Here is a 19616-nt window from a genome sequence, read left to right as displayed (position 1 = left end):
TTCCAAAGTCCCCCGACTCTCTAGAACTTGGAATTGCCGGGCTGGCGATCATTTTGTTCACCCAGGCAGCCTGCTGAGTCTCTGGGGATGATCCACTCAACCGAAACTCGGCCTGAAGAGTGAAACATCTGCTACGTGCCGAGCTTCAAAGCAAAGGCCTCTGCCACGCAACTCAGCTGAACCACAACAGCCTAATCGGTAGTCATTTTGCATTTTCAAAATTTTCTCAAGTTCTGTGTTTTGAGCCTCCGTAGCATATTCTATCCCTCCGACTAGCGATAGCTCTGAGATGCCTCGTCTTGTTCCAAAAACACCACTCGAAACCGCAGGCTAAATCTCATATTTCGTCAGCGATCGACGAATGTTAAAGGATGCAAGATATCCTTGATTTCGTGAAAGGTAGCCAATGCTGATGCTTCATATACAGTGTAACAGCGGCCAACCGTCGCACATGTTGAGACTGTGTACTACTGCCAAGAACACACTGTTTGCTGATTTGGACACATATTTTAGAACATATATTGCAAATCAAGTAAATGCGACAGAAAGTCACAATTACTGCCGTATATTTGACGCTCCTCTATTCTCTTTCGATTCATCGGTCGGATCGAAAATTGTGGGGAGCCCTCGTCGCTGCTCTCTGTCAAGGATTCTCGGAGAGTTCATTAGTGCGGACTCGAGCAACTGGGTCGTGCTTCTGCAAGTGGCCAGAATGGTGCTCGTCCCAAGCCTGGGCTCTGCATGAAACAGTATTTCGAGGCCGGCGCTGACATGTTTCATTCTTCCTGAACTGTTTGAGTCCACGGCCAGATAGATCCCGAATACTGTTGTTTACTAGGTTGGATCACTAACATTGTCAAAACCCACTGCTTGTGCGGCAACCCCGGCGGGGAGCTTGGCGATCAATACATCATCTTGAGCATTAGCAACGTAACTTCACAATGAACCCGTTCAAAAGATAGCAGTGAACTCAAGAGGTGGATATATGCGCCGTCATGGCATCCCACATCTGTGTGCATCCCACGGAGAGGTTGAGCGTACGCATGTCGTGTTTGCCGCCGGAGCTGGCTCGGCGTGCGTTGTTGTATACGCATGCTCTCCTTTCATCGTGTGCCCAGTGGTAGGAGACTCGATGGCGCAACACCTTGTGGATATTCAAGGGCCAACATTGTCTACTATACATATGCCTGGCAATTACATGTTATCAGCTCTCATGAGATGATTGTCCTTCCGCAATAAAGAAGCCACGTTCTTGACTCCTACGCGCGGCTCGCGACTTGACGAATGCCGAGCTATCTCCAGCGGCTGCCGTGCCAGACACATGGCTCTTGAGGCTCCACCTTCTGCTACGTCGTAAGATCTCGTTGCTAGGTATTATCGATCCAACGATATCGGCATTGCTGGCAAAATGGCTCTTCGGCGTATTTCCCGTGTTCGTATTTTTGCCTATCCTGAGCAACTTCATTCGGTATAGATTCGGATTCGTGGGGCCATCGCTATGTCGCCCAGAATTGAATCGAATGCGGGCAAGTTAGCCTCTGTAGCTGCTCTTGATGGCAAGTGAGGCTCAAATAAAATGACAGAAGTCAATTACAAAGCTGTTAATGCACGCTTCAAAGCGTCAAGAGCTGAATTTAGTATGAAGTCAGCGTGGATCTGATCCCGCCAGCCTAACTTCCCCACCAAGATTATGATTGGAAAAATGACATGGTGGTACAAAGCTTCACGAGCTTCCCCGCAATTGTCTCTAATACTGTACAGCTTCCATAAGACACATTGTCAGAACCATAATGAATGCAAAGTGATGTATACAGGAGAGCAATATGCGGGAGGATGCCAAATTCTCGTAATCTGAACCGTTTTCCCCCTGTGGTTTGGTTGAGATACGTGCGTGCTTCTAGACAAATGCTCTACAATATCTGACATACTATATTGGAGTATAGCTCGCCTGGATTCGGAAGGGTGGAGCCGGCGAGGGGCATGTTGGACAATCCGAGTTAACACCGCAGCATTCCGAGTCAATGGTCCATAGAGCATGCAAGCAGACAGAATCAATGGCCAAGCATCATGAAGCGGGGTGCATGTGAGAGTTGGATTCAGGCCGTGTTGCTCTCAAGCCGCTGTCCCCATTGGCGAATTCCCGTGCCACTCTGGATGAAATGCGGGGATTTGCGATGTTTCTGATCGCGTAAGAGTATTATTCTGACTGGAATTCGTAGCCACGAAAGCCAAAGATGGGGCCGCATTGTATCGAGACACCTCTCGCGGTACCTCAGGATCCCCTCCCGGCTATGCGTTTCTGTTATACAGACATTGTGTTGATACGCTCTAGAATTAACTGACTCCACATGATCTTGTAGTACCAAGCCTGACGATATGTACATGCCATCCGGTTGTCCAGGACACTATCCAGGTCCTCATGTATGCAAGAGGTCAAACCATAAATACCATCAACTGATCTCCCGATCTAGCCCCTCTCATTCAGATTTCCAAAGGTTCCCTACTTAAGATCCCGGCCACTCCCAGCATCATCTTACTGTCATCATCTAAGCAATCGTCTTCTTATCCTACCATTAATACAGGGGTTCAGTACTTATATAGTCAACCTCAACGACAATCCCACCCCTCCACCTACAAAAATCAGTTCCTTTTTGTGAACAGTTCATTACAAGATATTCAAAATGGTATTACTCGCTCGTTCCATTCAGCGTTGCACTCGTCCCATTTCTACAAGGGCACTTTCTACGGCTGGTTGTATTTCCAAGAGTCCGCGTCCGTCTTCAATCAGAACTGGTGTGACATCACGACCAGCTCTGGCGTCGACCGCCGGCGCACCCTTCCCCAAACTCAACTCATTCGGCTCCCCAACCTCGATTCGTATGCTGACAGGTCAACGTGAAAAGGTCAAGGTTCTTCTGGTTCTTTACGACGGAGGCGAGCACGCCAAGCAGGTACGTGATCGGGCAAACACGACCCTTATTTCATGCCCCGTCAATTAGCAAGCAACTGGCGTGTCTGTCGGGGCATTGGCGCCCGCACTGCCCCGCATTTCCGTCACTTATAGACGACCTCGGGAGCTTAATTTGGTATTCTCAGCAATGTCCTGAGCCAATTGCGCCGTCTAGGGCTATGACGGAGATTGTGGGGTAGACGGGGGTCATTTGCTTAGCTCCAGTCCGGAAACTCGGCATGAATGTAGTGTTCTGAAAAGTTGCAGTTCACCCTGGCTAACATGCATATTTCTTTCAGGAGCCCAAGTTGCTCGGTACCACCGAGAACGAGCTGGGCATCCGCAAGTGGCTCGAGGACCAAGGCCACACGCTCGTTACCACATCCGACAAGGAGGGCGAGAACTCCACTTTCGACAAGGAGCTGGTGGACGCTGAGATCATTATTACAACTCCGTACGTGACTACCCCACAATCCGTCTGAGAATACAGTTAGTTGTGTTAACACTAGCGAAGCTTCCACCCTGGATACCTCACAAAGGAGCGTCTCGCCAAGGCCAAGAACCTCAAGCTTGCCATTACTGCGGGTATTGGTTCCGACCACGTCGATCTCGATGCTGCCAACACAACCAACGGCGGTATTACCGTCGCTGAGGTGACTGGATCCAATGTCGTGTCCGTCGCCGAGCATGTCCTCATGACCATCTTGGTTCTCGTCCGCAACTTCGTCCCCGCCCACGAGCAGATTGCTGCTGGCGACTGGAATGTCGCCGCCGCTGCCAAGAACGAATACGATCTTGAGGGCAAGGTTGTCGGTACCGTCGCTGTCGGTCGTATTGGCGAGCGTGTCCTGCGCCGCCTCAAGCCCTTCGACTGCAAGGAGCTGCTTTACTTCGACTACCAGCCCCTCAGCGCCGAGAAGGAGAAGGAGATTGGCTGCCGCCGTGTCGAGAACCTCGAGGAGATGTTGGCACAGTGCGATGTTGTCACCATTAACTGCCCTCTGCACGAGAAGACCCGCGGCTTGTTCAACAAGGAGCTCATCTCCAAGATGAAGAAGGGTTCATGGCTCGTCAACACCGCCCGCGGTGCCATCGTTGTCAAGGAGGACGTCGCCGAGGCTCTCAAGTCCGGCCACCTTCGTGGGTACGGTGGTGATGTCTGGTTCCCCCAGCCTGCCCCCAAGGACCACCCACTCCGCTACGCCCAGAACCCCTGGGGCGGCGGCAACGCCATGGTTCCCCACATGTCCGGTACCTCCATCGACGCCCAGATCCGCTACGCCAACGGTACCAAGGCTATCCTTGAGAGCTACCTTTCTGGCAAGCACGACTACAGACCTGAGGATCTTATCGTCCACGGCGGTGACTACGCAACCAAGGCTTACGGCCAGCGTAAATAAGTTCAAACTGATACCCAGAAGGAGAGGAAAGGGAGGATTTGAAGATGTGGTGGGGACTTGAATATGGTGCCCCCCGGCCTTGAAAGTAGGCCTTCTATGTGATATAGTTAGCAATTGTCGATAGCACGGCACATTTCATGAATGTTATGACAGATTTCCAATATCACTGCCACTCGGTGTTCATTAGTTCGTGTGGCATTGAATCAATAAATATAATGATAAAAAAATCGATGTCATGTTAATTCGATTCGAGGCTATCAACGAGTTTCTAGAACCTATTACAGGATCTTGTGCAGGCTGATGCAAAGGAGTCATAATATATTCCGGGATACCCCGCGCTGCCACCTAATGTTGGTCTCCACTAAACCGTATGAATGGTAAACTTGAGCTGCAAAAGAATTACCGATATTCTTGTTACTTGACAATCAGCAAGATTTCAGTCAACCAGCACAATATGGTAGTGCAAGGCCTGTCTGGCTTGCCCGTGGAACTTGTGCAGCAGATTGCGATTCACTTTACGTGCCAGGAGCATGCGGCAGTCCGAGCTACTTGCAAATGGCTAGATGCTGCACTCCTCGAATCCTGGGGCAAGAAGTACGCAAGCAGGATGCAGGTGATGCGCATGGAATTCAGTCTGCAGGCCCTGGTCGACTTGTCCAAGTCGCGGCTATCTCCGTATTTGAAGCATGTGGTTATCAGCATGGAGGAGTTGCCCGCAATTCGGTCTTGGCATAGTGACAAGCTCGAGATCTATGCCCGTGAGCAGAGTAGGTTCGTGCAGGCTGGTGCAGACCTCGAGATGCTGCAGAAGGCATTTTTCAATCTTCAACTCGAGACGGTCGAGGTACACAGTTATTACAAGTACGAACCGCAGGCGCCATGGACCACGTATGGGCGGCGCAAGGTCATGGAAGACCTGCGCCTGGACCTATCAAAGGAAAAACCTCCTGTGAATTTTGACACGACCTTGGCTAGCACCCTGCCGGGCGTCCTCTTCGCTCTTGGAAGGAGTGGTGCTAGACCTAAGAGGTTCGAGGTCAGCCTAGCAAGCGGCAGCCTTCCAGACGGAGCGTTCATTATCCTGAACCACATGAAGGAACTAATCACGTCCGTACTATCAAGCCTAGAGTCACTATCGTTGCCTGTTAGATTCTCAGACCGTGCACCTGGTACGGGTCGTCTTCCGGCAGAGAATCCCAACAGCTCGACGTACAACTTTAGACGCTTTCTACGATGTCTCGAAGGCTCCAGTCTTCGACGTCTCAAGCTCGATATCTCTGGAGGACAGAGTCCAGAGGCCGAGGCATTTTTCCAGTGGCTGGGCACAACGCCCGAAACAACCATTCCGGGTCGACAGCTCCTGAGCGTTGGAGTAGGTCCGAGCCGACCGAGAGCCATGCCGCCGCCTATCTCGTTCGAGCACCTCGAGGAGCTAGAGCTGTTAAATCTATGTATCGGCAGAGCGGCTTTGACCTTAGTGCTGCGTAAAATCCAGCCAAGTCTTCGTTCGTTACGGCTTCAAAGGGTCTGCTTAGATGATCCGAGGAATTCCGGGTCGCGATACTCGGCGAGCTTCGGCGATGAAGTATGGACAGTATTTCTCTGGAGCTTGATCAGCATTGGCTGCGGAGACACGCTGAGAACGATATCCCTACAACAACTATCTTATTTGAAAGGGTCCTCGAAAAGAGAGGTGTCATTTCCTCATGAATACGAAGGGTTCAGAAGTTCATATGAGTACAGCGGTACTAATATGTGCGGTGCCTTGGAGGGCATTGCAGGACAGCTGTATCCTTACGATGACCTCGACGTTTTCCAATGATTAAATGATATGGTTCAAGTTACGTCGATGCTACTGCTGAGTCGGAAGTATTTCGTTCAAATAGCCTTTTAGTCTGGCTCGAATTGATTTTAGTGAGACTTAGTTGTAAAGTGTCATTTGCCAAAAGTACAAGTTTTGTAGTAAAGATTTGGGTGCTTCTGTTTGTATGATTGTATGTTGTGAGGAAGATCATTCCACGAGGAGCACAAAAGCTTACGTACGATACAACTGATTGGAGTGATATCTGTCAATAAAATATGGTTATATCCCGAAAATAACTAGAAGCCGATAGGGTGTCGTGTACAAAGATGCTAGCAGTATAAAATGGGGTGAATGGGCTGTCGCTGTCGTCAGTGCTTGCAGACGTTCGTGCGACTTTATTGGACTCTTCGTCCAACACTTAATCTTCTAGCGATTGAATCTAGAATTTGATGGCTTTGCTGAGCATCCGCTTCGAAAATTCTATTACATATAATGTGTCGATAGTCTCAGAATCTTCGCTCCGCGATATGATTAGATCGCTGTAGTTGTGAAGGGTGACGTTCTGAAGGGCTTTGACAAACATGCCAATATGTTCTCCCGGGAGCTTCGTTCCCTGTTAGTCATCTCAGTATGCTTGGCTTAAAATTATCGTGGAGGAAAGCCGGCAAGAACTGTTACTAATGTTGGAGTTGTGCCCTGTTCGTTTTCGAGATCAAGGTTTTCGTCGGACAGTTGCGCTCAGGCTACTAGATGTGGTAGCCACACTCTCGTCGTGTCTACTCCTCTTCGGAGGGTGTGTCGAATGTGTTTTTGTTCTTGTTAGAGTTAATTTGAAATAAGACTTATGTTTGGCAGTATCCAAAGAATCGGTCAAGAATCCAGTGGTTTCATTATACACGATATTGTCTTGGCTGAGTCTTGAATGTATCTTGCTTATGCGATATCGTGAATGGAAGGTTTATTTGGCCGTATTTGCTGTTTACTCTTGCAAGGTACTTAATACGAAATGATGTGATCTATTCGTCAGGATTAGAGAGCAACAAACATAATCAGAATACAGCTGAAGAATGAGAAGCTTCCCGTGCGAGTACTCATGGTAAGCTGCAATTGTACACCTATTCTCATAAATGTCTGGCTACAGTCTCTCAAACTCTGTTCATATTGCAAGCTTGTCACAAACACGTGGGCAGACAACTAAAATCCAATTTCGCTACATTAAGGGGTTAAACGAGCCTCTTGAAGTCCTTTAAATTAACGAGTCTGTTTCACTACATTAATACCGCAGTCAGTGGCATTGGTGAGCTGAGAAAAACGAAACCGACGCTGCAAGAGCCGCTCTAAGTTGACACGTCTCTTGATGATGCAGAAGGAAGAGCTGATTGACATCTCGAAAATAGGACTACCTACTCGGCAAGCATCACAAACAATCCATACCAGCCGCCCGCGATTTTGGCCACTGTAAATCCGTACGGTTTGTAGAGCTTTGAGGATGCCTACCGTTTCGCTTCCGTTTGACTTATCGTCGAAATTACCCGCATCGCAACTGCCGCGCTGACACATTGCATTCTGTCTAATCCGGAGGAAAGGATCTTATCACTGATGGTCCTCTTTGATCCGGATTGATCTGAAGGATGGAGTGCAGCTATGTCCTGGACCTTTGGTACCCGGATCATAGAGTGGATGCTCGAGATCAGGTCATGCAGACAAATTTGTTCAAGTTCACATTCAGTCAAACAGATATAGCAACTTACTACTAACAGGTCATTACTTACATCCATGAGTAACACATATGAGGAGCTTGTCATGATGAATATAATGGCAATGACTATATTTTGCATGCTCCTAATATGTCCCATGTTGTCGTGGTACGATCCAACACCAACATTATCATAGAACTCAACGGAATTTGCATACTAAGTCGAAGTTACTACAAACGGCTAGATTGTTCTTTGCCGTACCTTGTCCCATATTCTGATCATAGAGCGCTGTGTCTTGGGCACCATTGTCGCAGCTAAGCTGATCCGGCCTTTCTAACTCAAGTTTTGGGACCATTGAACTAGCAGTGGCTCATTGATCATCACGAACTAATCTAGAGAAGAAGATTACCTTCGGCATATGCCAAGCTCGCGAAGCGCAGCCGCTCGGAGTGTACCACTTTAGGCAAAAAACACAGAACGAACCGCCCCCATATACCAGCGGAGACCCAACCTCCTGTATTGGGAGCTCTTTTAGCATCGAGGGTGGATCTCGGGCTGAGCGTTCATAGCTCGAGCAAAGAAAGATCTGGATGGTCGTCACGGTCACACCTGGGGCGAAAAACCATGGTTTGTTTCCCAGGTCGGCCGTCGTCTGACCCCGGTACGCTTCGGCATATCGCAACCCCTCAGGTTTTAGAAACAGTGCATTAGCCTGTACGTACTTTTGCTGAGGCCACCATGGCGTGCGTGGTAGTAACCAAGCTTTTGTTGGGGACATTGTCGCAGATTCAAGTGTCGTGGTTCATCACCCCAGGCGAGACATTGTGGCGCAGGATTACTGCTATCTAATCAGATCCCACGCAACTTTTGTGTGTATAACACGGCTGTAGCGTGCAACATACACTGTGGTATTCTCTTCTCTCGAAATGGATCTACAACTCTTACAAATCCGCCAAGCGTCGCTACGGGCACAATAGATTATTTTAGCACAATAGAAATGCCATCGCGACTAAGCCATTTTGGTGATCGCAGGTGCAACAGTGCGATGGTACCCCGGATTACTCTGACAGCAGACGCTAGGGAAAAAGTAAGATGGGTGCCGGCCGATCTGGGGACCTGAATCACAAGTCAGTGGGCAGACACGGGTCCCGTGCTGGATCTTCGTCCGGGACGTGGCTGTCCAGCGTTACATCCAGCCGGAAGCCTAGAGCGACCACAACCTCGAGTGAAGGCAAGGAAAGAGTAGCCTGCGCACAAACATTCGACTAGACTAGGCTGAATCTGTCACGTAAGATCAGAGGCAAGCAGAGTCTTATCCCTGGTGGATCCCGGCTCTTCAATGGAGAGACCCAGTGAAGAAGGTCTTAATAGGCGTCTTATACCTATACCACTTTGGGCTCCTGCGGGCGGTTGCATAACACGAGCCAAACTCTGTTTCAACCGGTGCCTACTCTGATGTGATTGACACGTCCAAAATGGCCTGATGAGATGGACCTTGGGAAGCACAGAGACATGAGGATATGGGGCTAGAAGGTTAAGACAACGGGATTCTGAAAGCTACCAAGAGACCCGGGAATATTGAGTTATTCGCGGTCCTGAGCCGCTAGCATTTTATTTTGGTTGGACAAACAGCTACCCTGGAGTTATGCAAGGCACAATTGGCATGAGAGCCATGGCAAAGCTTCAGTCTAGACTACTGATCTATGGGCCACAGAATTGTGCCATGGTGACGTGAAAATTGTGGCGGCGCTGAGATGGCGTCGTCAACTCTAATCCATACACGATACAACACCTAGACCACACGAATTTGCAGTAGTATAATTTCTTATACCCGACCAGAGGTTGATCATCCAAGGTATGTAAGCGGCAGCACATATTATCTACGTTGATTGCTGGCTTATGAGACCGATCGACATTTAGCGAGTGACAAATCACTCGAAAACCCCCAGAAGAGCATATGTGATGTCAGGGTAGCTAAGAAATCTTTAATATGGGTTTATGAGGCAACGATGTACCATGAAAATAGTAAAGGATTGGCAAAGAAGTTCGAATATTGTAGAGGATGCCCAATAACTTTCAAGAACCATTCATGTGCTGCGGGTGGCTGCTGTTTGAGACTTCGTGCAACCATCTCCAGATAATCAGGCATCCGACCAAGTATCACGAACGCCGGATCCCAATGTGTTGCGGCAGTGTAATACAGTAATCCCAAGAGCGGGATTCGTTGGGCAAAGGTTACCAGGGGTCCTGCCTTCGTACAACGTGATATGCAACATGTCAACTAACAGCCTGTCCAGGTCATCCCCGCTTGTCGTCGCGCTCTGTGTTGTTACCCGCCAACCGGGAAGTAGTATCTCGAGTCTGACGGGATGGGAGGTGTGTAGTTTGTCCAGGTGAAAGGAGTTCTCTGTCCGCCGCGAAGCGTCACAATAGTGGCTAGCATCGATGATTTGATATTGCTCTTCACATTCGGGGGGATTTGCAGGTAACGACTCGGCGGTGAGCCTACCGGGTGTAAATTATTGTGGTTTCGTGACTGGCATGTCTTGTGTGTTTGAGGCCTACTGGAGTCTGGTTCAGTCTGATGGTGCATTATGGCATCGAGCTTAACTTCAAGAAGACGACCTCGGGGAATTTCTCAGTTAACGAGTCGTCTGTTGAAATTAGCCATGCATCGGCGTTGCATTCCGGAGTGTGACCTTGATGTAGCCGTGGTTGGGCTCATTCCCGGCTAGAAGAGAAGGAAACTTGCCGATCTATGATGCTTGTCAGTTCTGCTGTAGCAGAACTTCAAGCGACGTAGAGCTTTATAAAAGTTTATCGGCTACTAGTTGATACGTTATCCGCACATTTTCTGCCCTGAATGTCAAAGGCAGTTGCCATTCCACATCCATGCTGCAAATGCCCCTCGGTCACGGAATCACAGGGCGAGGTGATACAATTGTAAGAATCTTTGTTATGAGTATTTATGTGTGCGCTTGAGCGAAATATTTGTACAAGGGAGAGCTGAAGCTCTCCTGACCGTGATATGCTATATACATGAGGTAGTTAACCTCAGTTGGCGGCGCTGAAGGCAAACCAATCGAGCAGGACCACGCCACAGGCGAGGTATCTCGACCGCTACTATAGCGCCAGATGTTTCGAAAATTCAGATGTGCGTCGCTCTGCTGACAACGATGGATAAAACAAATGAAAACTCCAGACTCCGTCCAATTCCGCACCTCCACGCTCTACTATGCAAACCAAGGAAATATACCACAAGCTGAGTCTGACAAACACCAATCGAAAATATACATAACAAGACAATGATGCGAGACAGTCCGTCCGCAAGATGAATGGGTATTGAAAGAAGAGAAGTTTTGAATCAGAACAAAACACATGTGCGTCTGATGCTTCGAGCATGAATAGAGATAAAAAGAAAGAGACTCGAAACGTGAAGAAAGAAAACACCCATTTAGGATGTGTGAGGGTAAGCTTGAGGGTTTGGGCCACCACTGAAACTGCGCTTTCGCTGCATTCCATAGCTGTCGCGAGCATACTCGTCTGACCTCTCCGAGTTTTGGCCGTGAGACGAGTGACCAAAAGAATCTCTCATGGGAGTTCTCGTGCTGTGACTAGCAATATGCCCGTGAAGGGCACGGGAGAAATCATGCGGCGGAGCAATCGGTGCGCTCATCTGAGGTATGGAGTACTCCTGAACACCTCTGATACCAGGCGTTCTGGGCTGCGCAAAGTCAATTGGAGCCGTCAATGGTGCGGAAGGGAAGCTAGATGTGTATGCCGTAGAGTATGGAGCGGCCGAGGTAGCCCTCGGTGTTGCTGGTCCAGCACCGTGTATGTTGTGGGCCGATGATACCGATCGATATTGTTGCGTTCGTAGATCTAGATTAAGCGGAAGCGTGGCTGTGGCAGCTCGAAGACGAGAATTTTGCGGAGGGTGCTGGAGGGTCGCCGGCAAACTAGAGTAGTTGATGTGTGTGGGCGAAGATTGGATTGCTCCAGCTGAGATCAGTTAGCAAATGGAATCTGTGCAGGTACAATATGGGAACTTACCAGAATAAGATCCAGACTCATATGAGCTCGAACTAGCTTGTTCATGGTAAACCGACTGGCTTGTATTGTTATTTTGGTAGCCATAGTCAAGATTGTCGCCCTTCCAGGACATGCTTGATCGAAGAGGCGATTGAAGGTTGTCCGACCTGGATCTCGACATAGTCTCCCTAAGCTGCAGTGGCTGCAACGGCCGGATTTGTTGCCTTGACTGCATGTGTAAACCAGTGTCAAGGCTGCTCTGTCGCGCAAAGGGGTTCGATGTCCTAGGACCACTGCTCAATGGGCTAGCCAAGTGGCTAGAATAATAACCACGGTCATTGGATGTAGCCGACATGGGCGACAGCATGTCCGGCGTGCTCATGGCCCCAGAAGGTGCATACCCCATGCTGCCGTAGGACGAGCTCATTCCAGTGGGAGACATATTGGCGTCTCCGTCATTCCTTCTAATGGTATCCAGCATCAATGGCCGCATCATATGCTCCGCGTATGACTGTGCACCAAAGTCTACGGGAGGGGTCATAGGAGTGTTGATAGTGTGCACTGCACCATAGGGAGAGTGAAGAGCCTGGACGTTATCAAAGTCATCAGGGACAGCGCGCATCTTGATCATGCGGTCCCGGTCGTCAGCTGTAAGACGCTTTATCTTCGCACGTCTGTTCTGGAACCAAACCTGCACCTGTCTCGGACTAAGTCCAGGAATCTCTCTCGACAACCGTTCGCGATGCGCTGCATCTGGATGGGGCTGCTTTGCAAACTCGCTCATCAGAAAGCGGGTCTGCTGATGAGTCAAGCGGAAACGCTTCATCTTTCTTCTGGCGGCTGTGCGCTCTGCCGCTGTCATTGGCCTACCCGTCTCGCCATCACCATCACCTTCGACATCCAACATGTCATCGTCATCAACGATTTCGTCATCTTCGTCCTTGCTTAGAATCGTATCATCATTTCCACTCTGCGCTTGGGTATTGTCCCGAGCGTGTCCCGTTGAGGAACTAGAGCTCTGAGCGTTCAAACTTGTTGGCTCGATAGGAGTAGCTATCACGGATGCTTCCTCCTGTACATTCTCGGCTTTGATGCCGTTTATCGCAACTCGTGTTTCCGTCGCGTCGTTGACAGGCGATTCAAGTTTCGGCGCCCGGCGACCTTGAGACTCAGCGTGGGCCGATGGAGAGCTTGCCGTAGCCGGTCCAGACCGACCTGCTTGCTCATCCACAGTGTTGGTAGTACTGGATGGGCGAGGCAGTGCAGCAGTATTGCTAGTCTGCTGGAATGGTTGACCAAAGATGTTGGGCTCACCAGGAGGGAGGTACGAGTAATGGCCCTGCCACTCGGGCTGTGATGACAGCGGGCCCTCAAAGTTCGACATTCGTGGGCTTGTGGGCTTGTGCAGTAAGGTCTGGTACTTGCTGGACCAATGGCTTGACTCCGTATCAGGTTGCCTGGTAACAAGCATTGGAAAGAATGTATTGTTGGCTTCTTGATGTTACCGAACTCGAATCGTGATAGGGCAGCAGCTTGCGTAGCAAGTACTGTATATTCAAGGAAAGAAGGACGCGGTCCTGGAAAGAGTGTTGAAGGGTATCAGCCTTTGGCGTTTGCCTCTCAGAGTGCCTTAAGTAGCAGAGCCAAGCTGCAGCTAGACGTAGTTCTGCTCAGCAGATGCCGTTTGAGAGACAGGATAATGCTGGAGAGTCGCCACAAGAGATGTATGGTAGTCAACTGGCCCCGCAGCTTTTCAAGTCCACCAACCTGTCCTGTAGATATAACGTATTCAAACCCCAAGTTCCAAGTTGAACGCTTAGAAAAATCGTCAAGACTAAAAAGAAAATAGGCAACTGAGGTCGTTACTTTGACATAAGACCGAGTCCAGCCCTAGAAACGAAAGATAGACAGATACAAGCTGCCGTTAAGAAAGACGAAGGTAGAATTTGAAGACAACTTGGGCCAATAAAGGGTAGTGGATAGAAAGGAAGGAAGTCGTTCATGAATTTGAGCCTCCTTAGATTGGGGATGTGATATGTATAATAAATTGAGCAGTGTTAAACGATGCTTGCTCCAGTGGAGTTGATCCGCCTCAACATGCCTGGACCTGACGGACCCATTTATTATGTATGGGTTGGAAGATTGCCCGTGGTCGCAGCGAGACAGCACGTCGAGGGCACCCTTGTTCGTGTGGATGGCAGAGGTGGAATTAATACCGGCGAGTATGGTATACCCTGACGGAGAAATGTCCAGGCTGGATCCGAACGAACGACAGGGACCGCACGGATAGTGGATCAATGATCACAAGCCGTTCAGGATGTTGGGGGTAACTTCAGACGATACGTGACGAGTTACGGTAGTAATATTGTGGAAGCTCTCTTTGCCCGTTTCGAAAAACTTGAACCAAGACTAAACGGTGCCAGGAAGAAGGGGGTCATCTGAAAGATTGCTGAGCCACATGCCCCTCTCTAATCAATCGTTCTCCGAAGCAGCTCTATATTGAGCTGATTCACAGTTGAGTCCTCGGCTGAATAGCTTATGCTATATTTTGACAATTGTGTGTAAGATGAAGTACAAGCGATAATAATCTTGCTATAGACTTGTTTATCGACAGGCCATAGCGTGCAGTCGTAGAATACTTTGGTCACAAACTTGTCCAGCTTGCCTTGATTTCACAGTGAAACCAACCGTTTGGATCGACAACAACAGACCGAGGACATGAACGGAGCTTAGCGGCATCAGGTGTCTCGATCTTGGTTTTGATCGAGAGCCCGGTGCAGACAGGTTTGTTGACAGGGCGGTATCGAAGTATCGCGGCTCGGATAACTTTGGACTCTCCATTGGCCCTTCAGAACGATAATCAGCGTGAATAGGCGGATGGACGCATGACCGTTACAAAACTGCTAGTTTTCTAGCCAATAGGTCTTTTCATGATTCCACTTGGTGCGGCCCTTCGCCTAATGGAAGAGGGTGTGTTTGTAGGCGTTCTGCCACAAAGAGCTGCAAGTTCAACTGGATGTGGGAGTACGTCGAGCAAAGAAAAGCAAGGATGTGGAGGTCTAATGCACGTCCTGGCCGATGCGAACAGGGGATGTTGGAAAGATCAGCTATCCGACCGAAAGTCAAATACCCTGTCAGCAATTGTGTACCTACTCTAACCAATTTCGAGCTTCTTGCAAGGTATTCTTATTAAGTGACTAGTTAGAACTTGGAGGTCTGTGAAATACGGTGCAGCAAGTGCGGCTCTGTTTGCTTAGATTATCCAACGCCCCGCTGGCGTCCGACACCGACATCGCGGGATCTTGCTATTTTGCGTCTGGGATCAAACGAAGCAAAGAGCTAGCTGTTGTGGGAACCGGAAGATTCCAGCCCAGACTTGATGTAGGCCTCGGCTGATAGAGAGTCCCAAACGAGGCGACTTCCACATCTCATGCGCTAACACTGGTGAAATTAACACATCACCGTTATGCCGAACGATGATGGGACATCAGCCATGGGGAAAGGGTAAAAGTAGGGACAGCTAGCACACGGCTCTGCGTCTCCATTTCTTCTCGAAGCAACCCTAGAGGGAGCCTCCGAGGAATGTTGGCCGAATGAGCCGTAGCCTGATTTGTCGAGGTGTCTTTGATAGCCTCACTGGGGCTAGTGCAATTGTGCTGTAGGTAGGTAATGTTCCATATGTACCATGTAATGAGGTAGCAGTGCAGACAACTCTATGCTGTAGGCGGTAAAATGTCCTGTCGTGGCCGCTGCAGGGCATTGCCCATGGACTATGTCACGACGACGTGAATTCCAGACGAACTGCGAGCGCTTGCAGCAGGTTCGTGGATATGATAAACTCTGCGAGGAATATGCCAGAAACGTGTAATGCAAGCCACATCAACCATTCGAGTCGAGCATCGAAAAGTCCGTGCTTGTTGGTGGATACTGCTTTTTTGGTTGCATGGATCCACGCCATGGTTTGTTTCATCAGGGGTTCTGATGATGACATGGATACAGGGTCGGAAGAGGAGTTTTGTGTGTTCCGTAAGTTGGCTTTGCCGCAGGACGAAAGCCCAGCGTGTAAAGGCTGGTGGTAAGGACTAAGTATCAGTCGCCAATCGTGCGATGTGCTGGTGTCTCCTGGACAGAATTTCTCCATTATCGGTCACATCATGCATGTGTTTTGCTATTGTTGCCGCAATCCTAGCTATCTCCAAAACACCCTACGCGGCGGGACGCACGTAGCGAGGGATATTTTGGCAGAAGAGCAAATCTCGGGATGCGAATTTCAAGATTGTGGTTCGGTGGGTAAAGCATGAGTCCTTTGGCTTGCTGTAATTTCGCAAGCGCGGCTCCCACGGGGTAAGCTCACACTAAGATCTCATAGCTTCGGGTATCTTTAATAGAGACCGAAAGCGAAGGTCACTAGAATCTCCCTAGAACCATGAGGTTCCAAACGGTGACGGAGAGGCAGAAAAGAAATTGGCATCACGCCATGACAAACTTTGATCGGGCGCCGTTGCAGTAGAAAAATAAAACAAAAAAGCAAGCCACTTTTGTGGTCCATGATGCAAACTTCGCCTATCGCTTAAATCCAGTTCAGTCCAGTCCAGTCCCGGTCAAATCTGAAAAGAGGGAGGAGCCGAAGACAGACATGCCTGTCATCATAGTACTTGTACCTGCATCTCGGCGTGGCGGGACACTAAGCCGTTAGTATAAACTACGCAGGATTCACATGTTGTTGATCTCAGCGGGTAAATCCCTTGTACGTGACGATCATGTATGATGAATGTCTTGCAGCGTGATGTGGCTGGAGATGCCACACGGCTGACGGGTTGCGATTGATTCTCATGAAAGACGCTGAACTCAATGGAAGAAGCGAGCAATCGCTTTTGTGCCCCTTCCATGACAACAATCCATCCGATTTATCCATGAATGAACTAAGCATAAGTGGCTGTTCGTTCCAAGACTTGCAATACCTTGACGGATGATACTTTTCCGCTGTAATCTTGCTCTGGAACGCACGAAGGTTTACACTGCCGATAATGCCTGCTCGAATTCCTTTTGTCCATGTCCTTTGCCATGCAAAGCAAATAGATCAACAATTCATCAACCGAACTGCATAGGAGCTGAAGGTTGAGACAACGACTGACAAGAGGCGTCCAAATAAGTTTATGCACGTGCAAATTTCCGCCCTCCGATGCACGAAACACTTCGCATAAAAGCCCCAAACCTTAAGCACAGAGATCGACAGTACTCCATGGCTTTCTTTCTTGGCCGATGCCTGACTCGGAGGAGAAGCTGTAAAGAATTATTCAACTCCAAATTATCAAACCTCCAGGCCGATCGCCAAGACATACCAACTTATTTTTTTTCCAGGCACGCATTCCCAACCCAAAGATGACTCTGGATGTATTACAAGATCTCTCGGCGGGCCATCTGGCAACCTGTCTATCCTTCGGGACTATCTGGACTTCCGCAACAGGTCACGACGTCCGACGATGGCATACATAGGAGCTAGACTAGAGTGACTGCTAAAGCTCCCCCCAGCTCTACTACGTTCGGTTATCGGAATATAGCTGGAGATCAGCAAGTATCCGTCGTGTTCGGGAAAACATGGTTCTCGATTGCTCAATGCTATAGTCAAGATAACAACGGACTACAACAAATGATATTGTCTCAACATGTACGCATCCTTTACTCAACCAGTGGGCCTGGATGTTATCCCATGGTCTGGGAAATGTAAGCTTGAGTTTGAGTAACAACAAGCATGTCCCCGTTTATGGGGAAGAGCACATGCTGTGTGCTGAAACACTAAACTCTGCCAACTGACCATGGTTGTTGTTGCTACTGCACGATATGTTCAGACGACCAAAATCTATACCGGAAATATGCACTGTCAAGTCATGTCATCTTATGCGACAATCCACGACCCATTGCTGGACCAGATGAATATCTCAGAAATAATAATGGTGTTTAATGTGGCACAACCATAAGAACGCCATGATCAAATGTAAGCCTGCAAGTGACCAGATTGAATTCCGTGGTCAAAGAAATCGCTGCATGAATTGGGGTTCTGATTTCTGAATTGATCCATATGGTTGCCGAAGACATTCCACGCGCCGAAACACCTGCAGCTGCTGTCGTTTCCAATACAACGACTGACAACAAGAATTGCGCAATCTACAGCGGATTTCGATCGATTTGGTATCAGTGTACAAGGTATAGCTCTTACCGACTATTGACGTTTTCTGTGTTGCTTACACCCCTGTGCCGTTGTCCATCGTGGTCAGCCAAGACCAAGCAAACACACCCCGGTCCGTGGTGAGGCCATCGACAGCAGCACCTTCATCACATGGGCTAGCTGTCTCGAAGCATCCTCGCAAAACATGTGTGCATTGACTGTAGTGGGCGGGTGGTAAGCTGTTCGTACGCGAGGGAATATTCATCATCATCACGTTCAAATCGAGCATCCAATTCCTGCGACTTACTGAACTGATAAAACATGCTGCCCTTTGATCTTCCATGGTGACCTGCCAATCCAGTGAGAAAGTCCCGACAAAGTCTGCGGGCCCACTCAGGTTGAGACGCTGTGATCGCACGCACACCCCATTGCGACCTACCCAACTGGAGATCTGATACAAGGATAGCTGGTAAAGACGACAAACGGGAGCTGCGACAGCCTCATCAGGTTTGGGCGCTATCTGGGATGCCAAAGTCGGTAGCTATAGCACGGCCATTAATAAGATCGCTGTCCTGGATACTACAACATCATAGGCAACACTATTAGTGAGTGATGCCACATGTGCTAGGTATACGTTTACTGTGGGATTACGGAATGTAAGCCACAATTAAACGTCGGCACTAAAGTTGCATAGACTAAAAGTAAGTACAACATACTGGAAAGGGCAAGTCGAGAAGTCCAAGTCTCTAAGCTGTAAAGGGGGTAGTGGTAGTATGCACTGGGGAGCACTGGTGCAGGTGCCCTAAATAAGCTTGTGCCCGTCGCGCTGCCTCTCGGAACTGCGCCGTATAGTGAATGCCAGGGCGGACGGGTAAAGATATTAACAATATAGGCTGCAAATTAAGATGCAGACGGTTCATAACGACTGCCGTAACCCAAGAACAACCTTATTTCGACTTGAAGCGCGCCTAATATCTATTCACTGTAGAGGCTATGGACCTGACAGTTGGATTCTAGTTTTAATCTTTTCTGCTCTGGATATCAACTGTGAACTGGCTATTTCGATCAAGCCTCAATCAGCATCTGTACTGTACGTATCTACCGACACTTGCCCTGGAACCCAATTGGTGGCATTCTCTTTTGGTTTCAGCAGCGCTTGACGCGTCGATCAACTTTCCCACATCTGTCTGTCAGGCCATCCAAGTCAAGACAAGATGGATGCGACAAGCAGCTTCCCGTCAAAAGTCCAGCCTTCCATCACCAATAGCGACTCCCAAGGTCCGTACGACCCACATTGCGGGGGAGTGCTTTTGAGACGGCGACCTATTATTCCATCTATAGATATTGCTTCCAATTGCTGTAAGGCTGGTTTGATTAATGCTGTTCAATTACCATGAGACCATGGTTTGCCATGCATTGCATTGCATTGGCGAGAGTCAGTGTCTCAGAACTCATTTGTTTGGAGCACCCAGATTGAGAGAGATTACGAAGCGCTATCAACTGCGTTCCGGTTGCGAGTCCCGCAGGTCCGCTGGCTAAGTTGGACTTCCTCTTCACGTCTGAAAAT

General features: G+C 49.0%; 4 protein-coding genes across 4 annotated transcripts; 2 read left to right on the top strand and 2 right to left on the bottom strand.

The window, feature by feature from the left end:
- Nucleotides 1-2681: 2681 nt before the first annotated feature.
- Nucleotides 2682-4535, top strand: BKA67DRAFT_675107 (putative formate dehydrogenase; the record flags this gene model as incomplete). The annotated part of the gene is made up of 4 exons (XM_046108776.1): nt 2682-2772; nt 2812-2951; nt 3250-3404; nt 3465-4535. 4 exons carry the CDS (start codon nt 2682-2684, stop codon nt 4348-4350), a joined length of 1272 nt encoding a protein of 423 aa, XP_045959367.1. The 3' UTR covers nt 4351-4535.
- Nucleotides 4536-4721: 186 nt separating this feature from the next.
- On the top strand, nt 4722-6429 carry BKA67DRAFT_559482 (uncharacterized protein). Its single transcript, XM_046102400.1, has one exon. The coding sequence runs from the start codon at nt 4805-4807 to the stop codon at nt 6170-6172; it is 1368 nt and encodes a 455-aa protein (XP_045959366.1). The 5' UTR covers nt 4722-4804; the 3' UTR covers nt 6173-6429.
- Nucleotides 6430-11305: 4876 nt separating this feature from the next.
- BKA67DRAFT_534039 (uncharacterized protein) lies at nt 11306-13354 on the bottom strand (the record flags this gene model as incomplete). Its single annotated transcript, XM_046099792.1, has 2 exons — nt 11306-11853; nt 11905-13354. 2 exons carry the CDS (start codon nt 13352-13354, stop codon nt 11306-11308), a joined length of 1998 nt encoding a protein of 665 aa, XP_045959365.1.
- A 2304-nt stretch (nt 13355-15658) lies between these two features.
- Nucleotides 15659-16024, bottom strand: BKA67DRAFT_657058 (uncharacterized protein; the record flags this gene model as incomplete). Its single annotated transcript, XM_046107052.1, has 1 exon — nt 15659-16024. One exon carries the CDS (start codon nt 16022-16024, stop codon nt 15659-15661), a length of 366 nt encoding a protein of 121 aa, XP_045959364.1.
- Between the last annotated feature and the right edge of the window lie 3592 nt (nt 16025-19616).

Source organism: Truncatella angustata (assembly GCF_020726525.1).
Source record: "Truncatella angustata strain MPI-SDFR-AT-0073 chromosome Unknown BKA67scaffold_3, whole genome shotgun sequence".
NCBI lineage: Eukaryota > Fungi > Ascomycota > Sordariomycetes > Amphisphaeriales > Sporocadaceae > Truncatella > Truncatella angustata.
Note: the sequence above shows the minus strand (reverse complement) of the source record. Positions and strands in the feature narration are given on the sequence as shown.

Coding starts and splice junctions, on each gene's coding strand:
- BKA67DRAFT_559482 (XM_046102400.1), top strand. CDS start 4,805: ATGGTAGTGCAAGGCCTGTCTGGCTTGCCCGTGGAACTTGTGCAGCAG.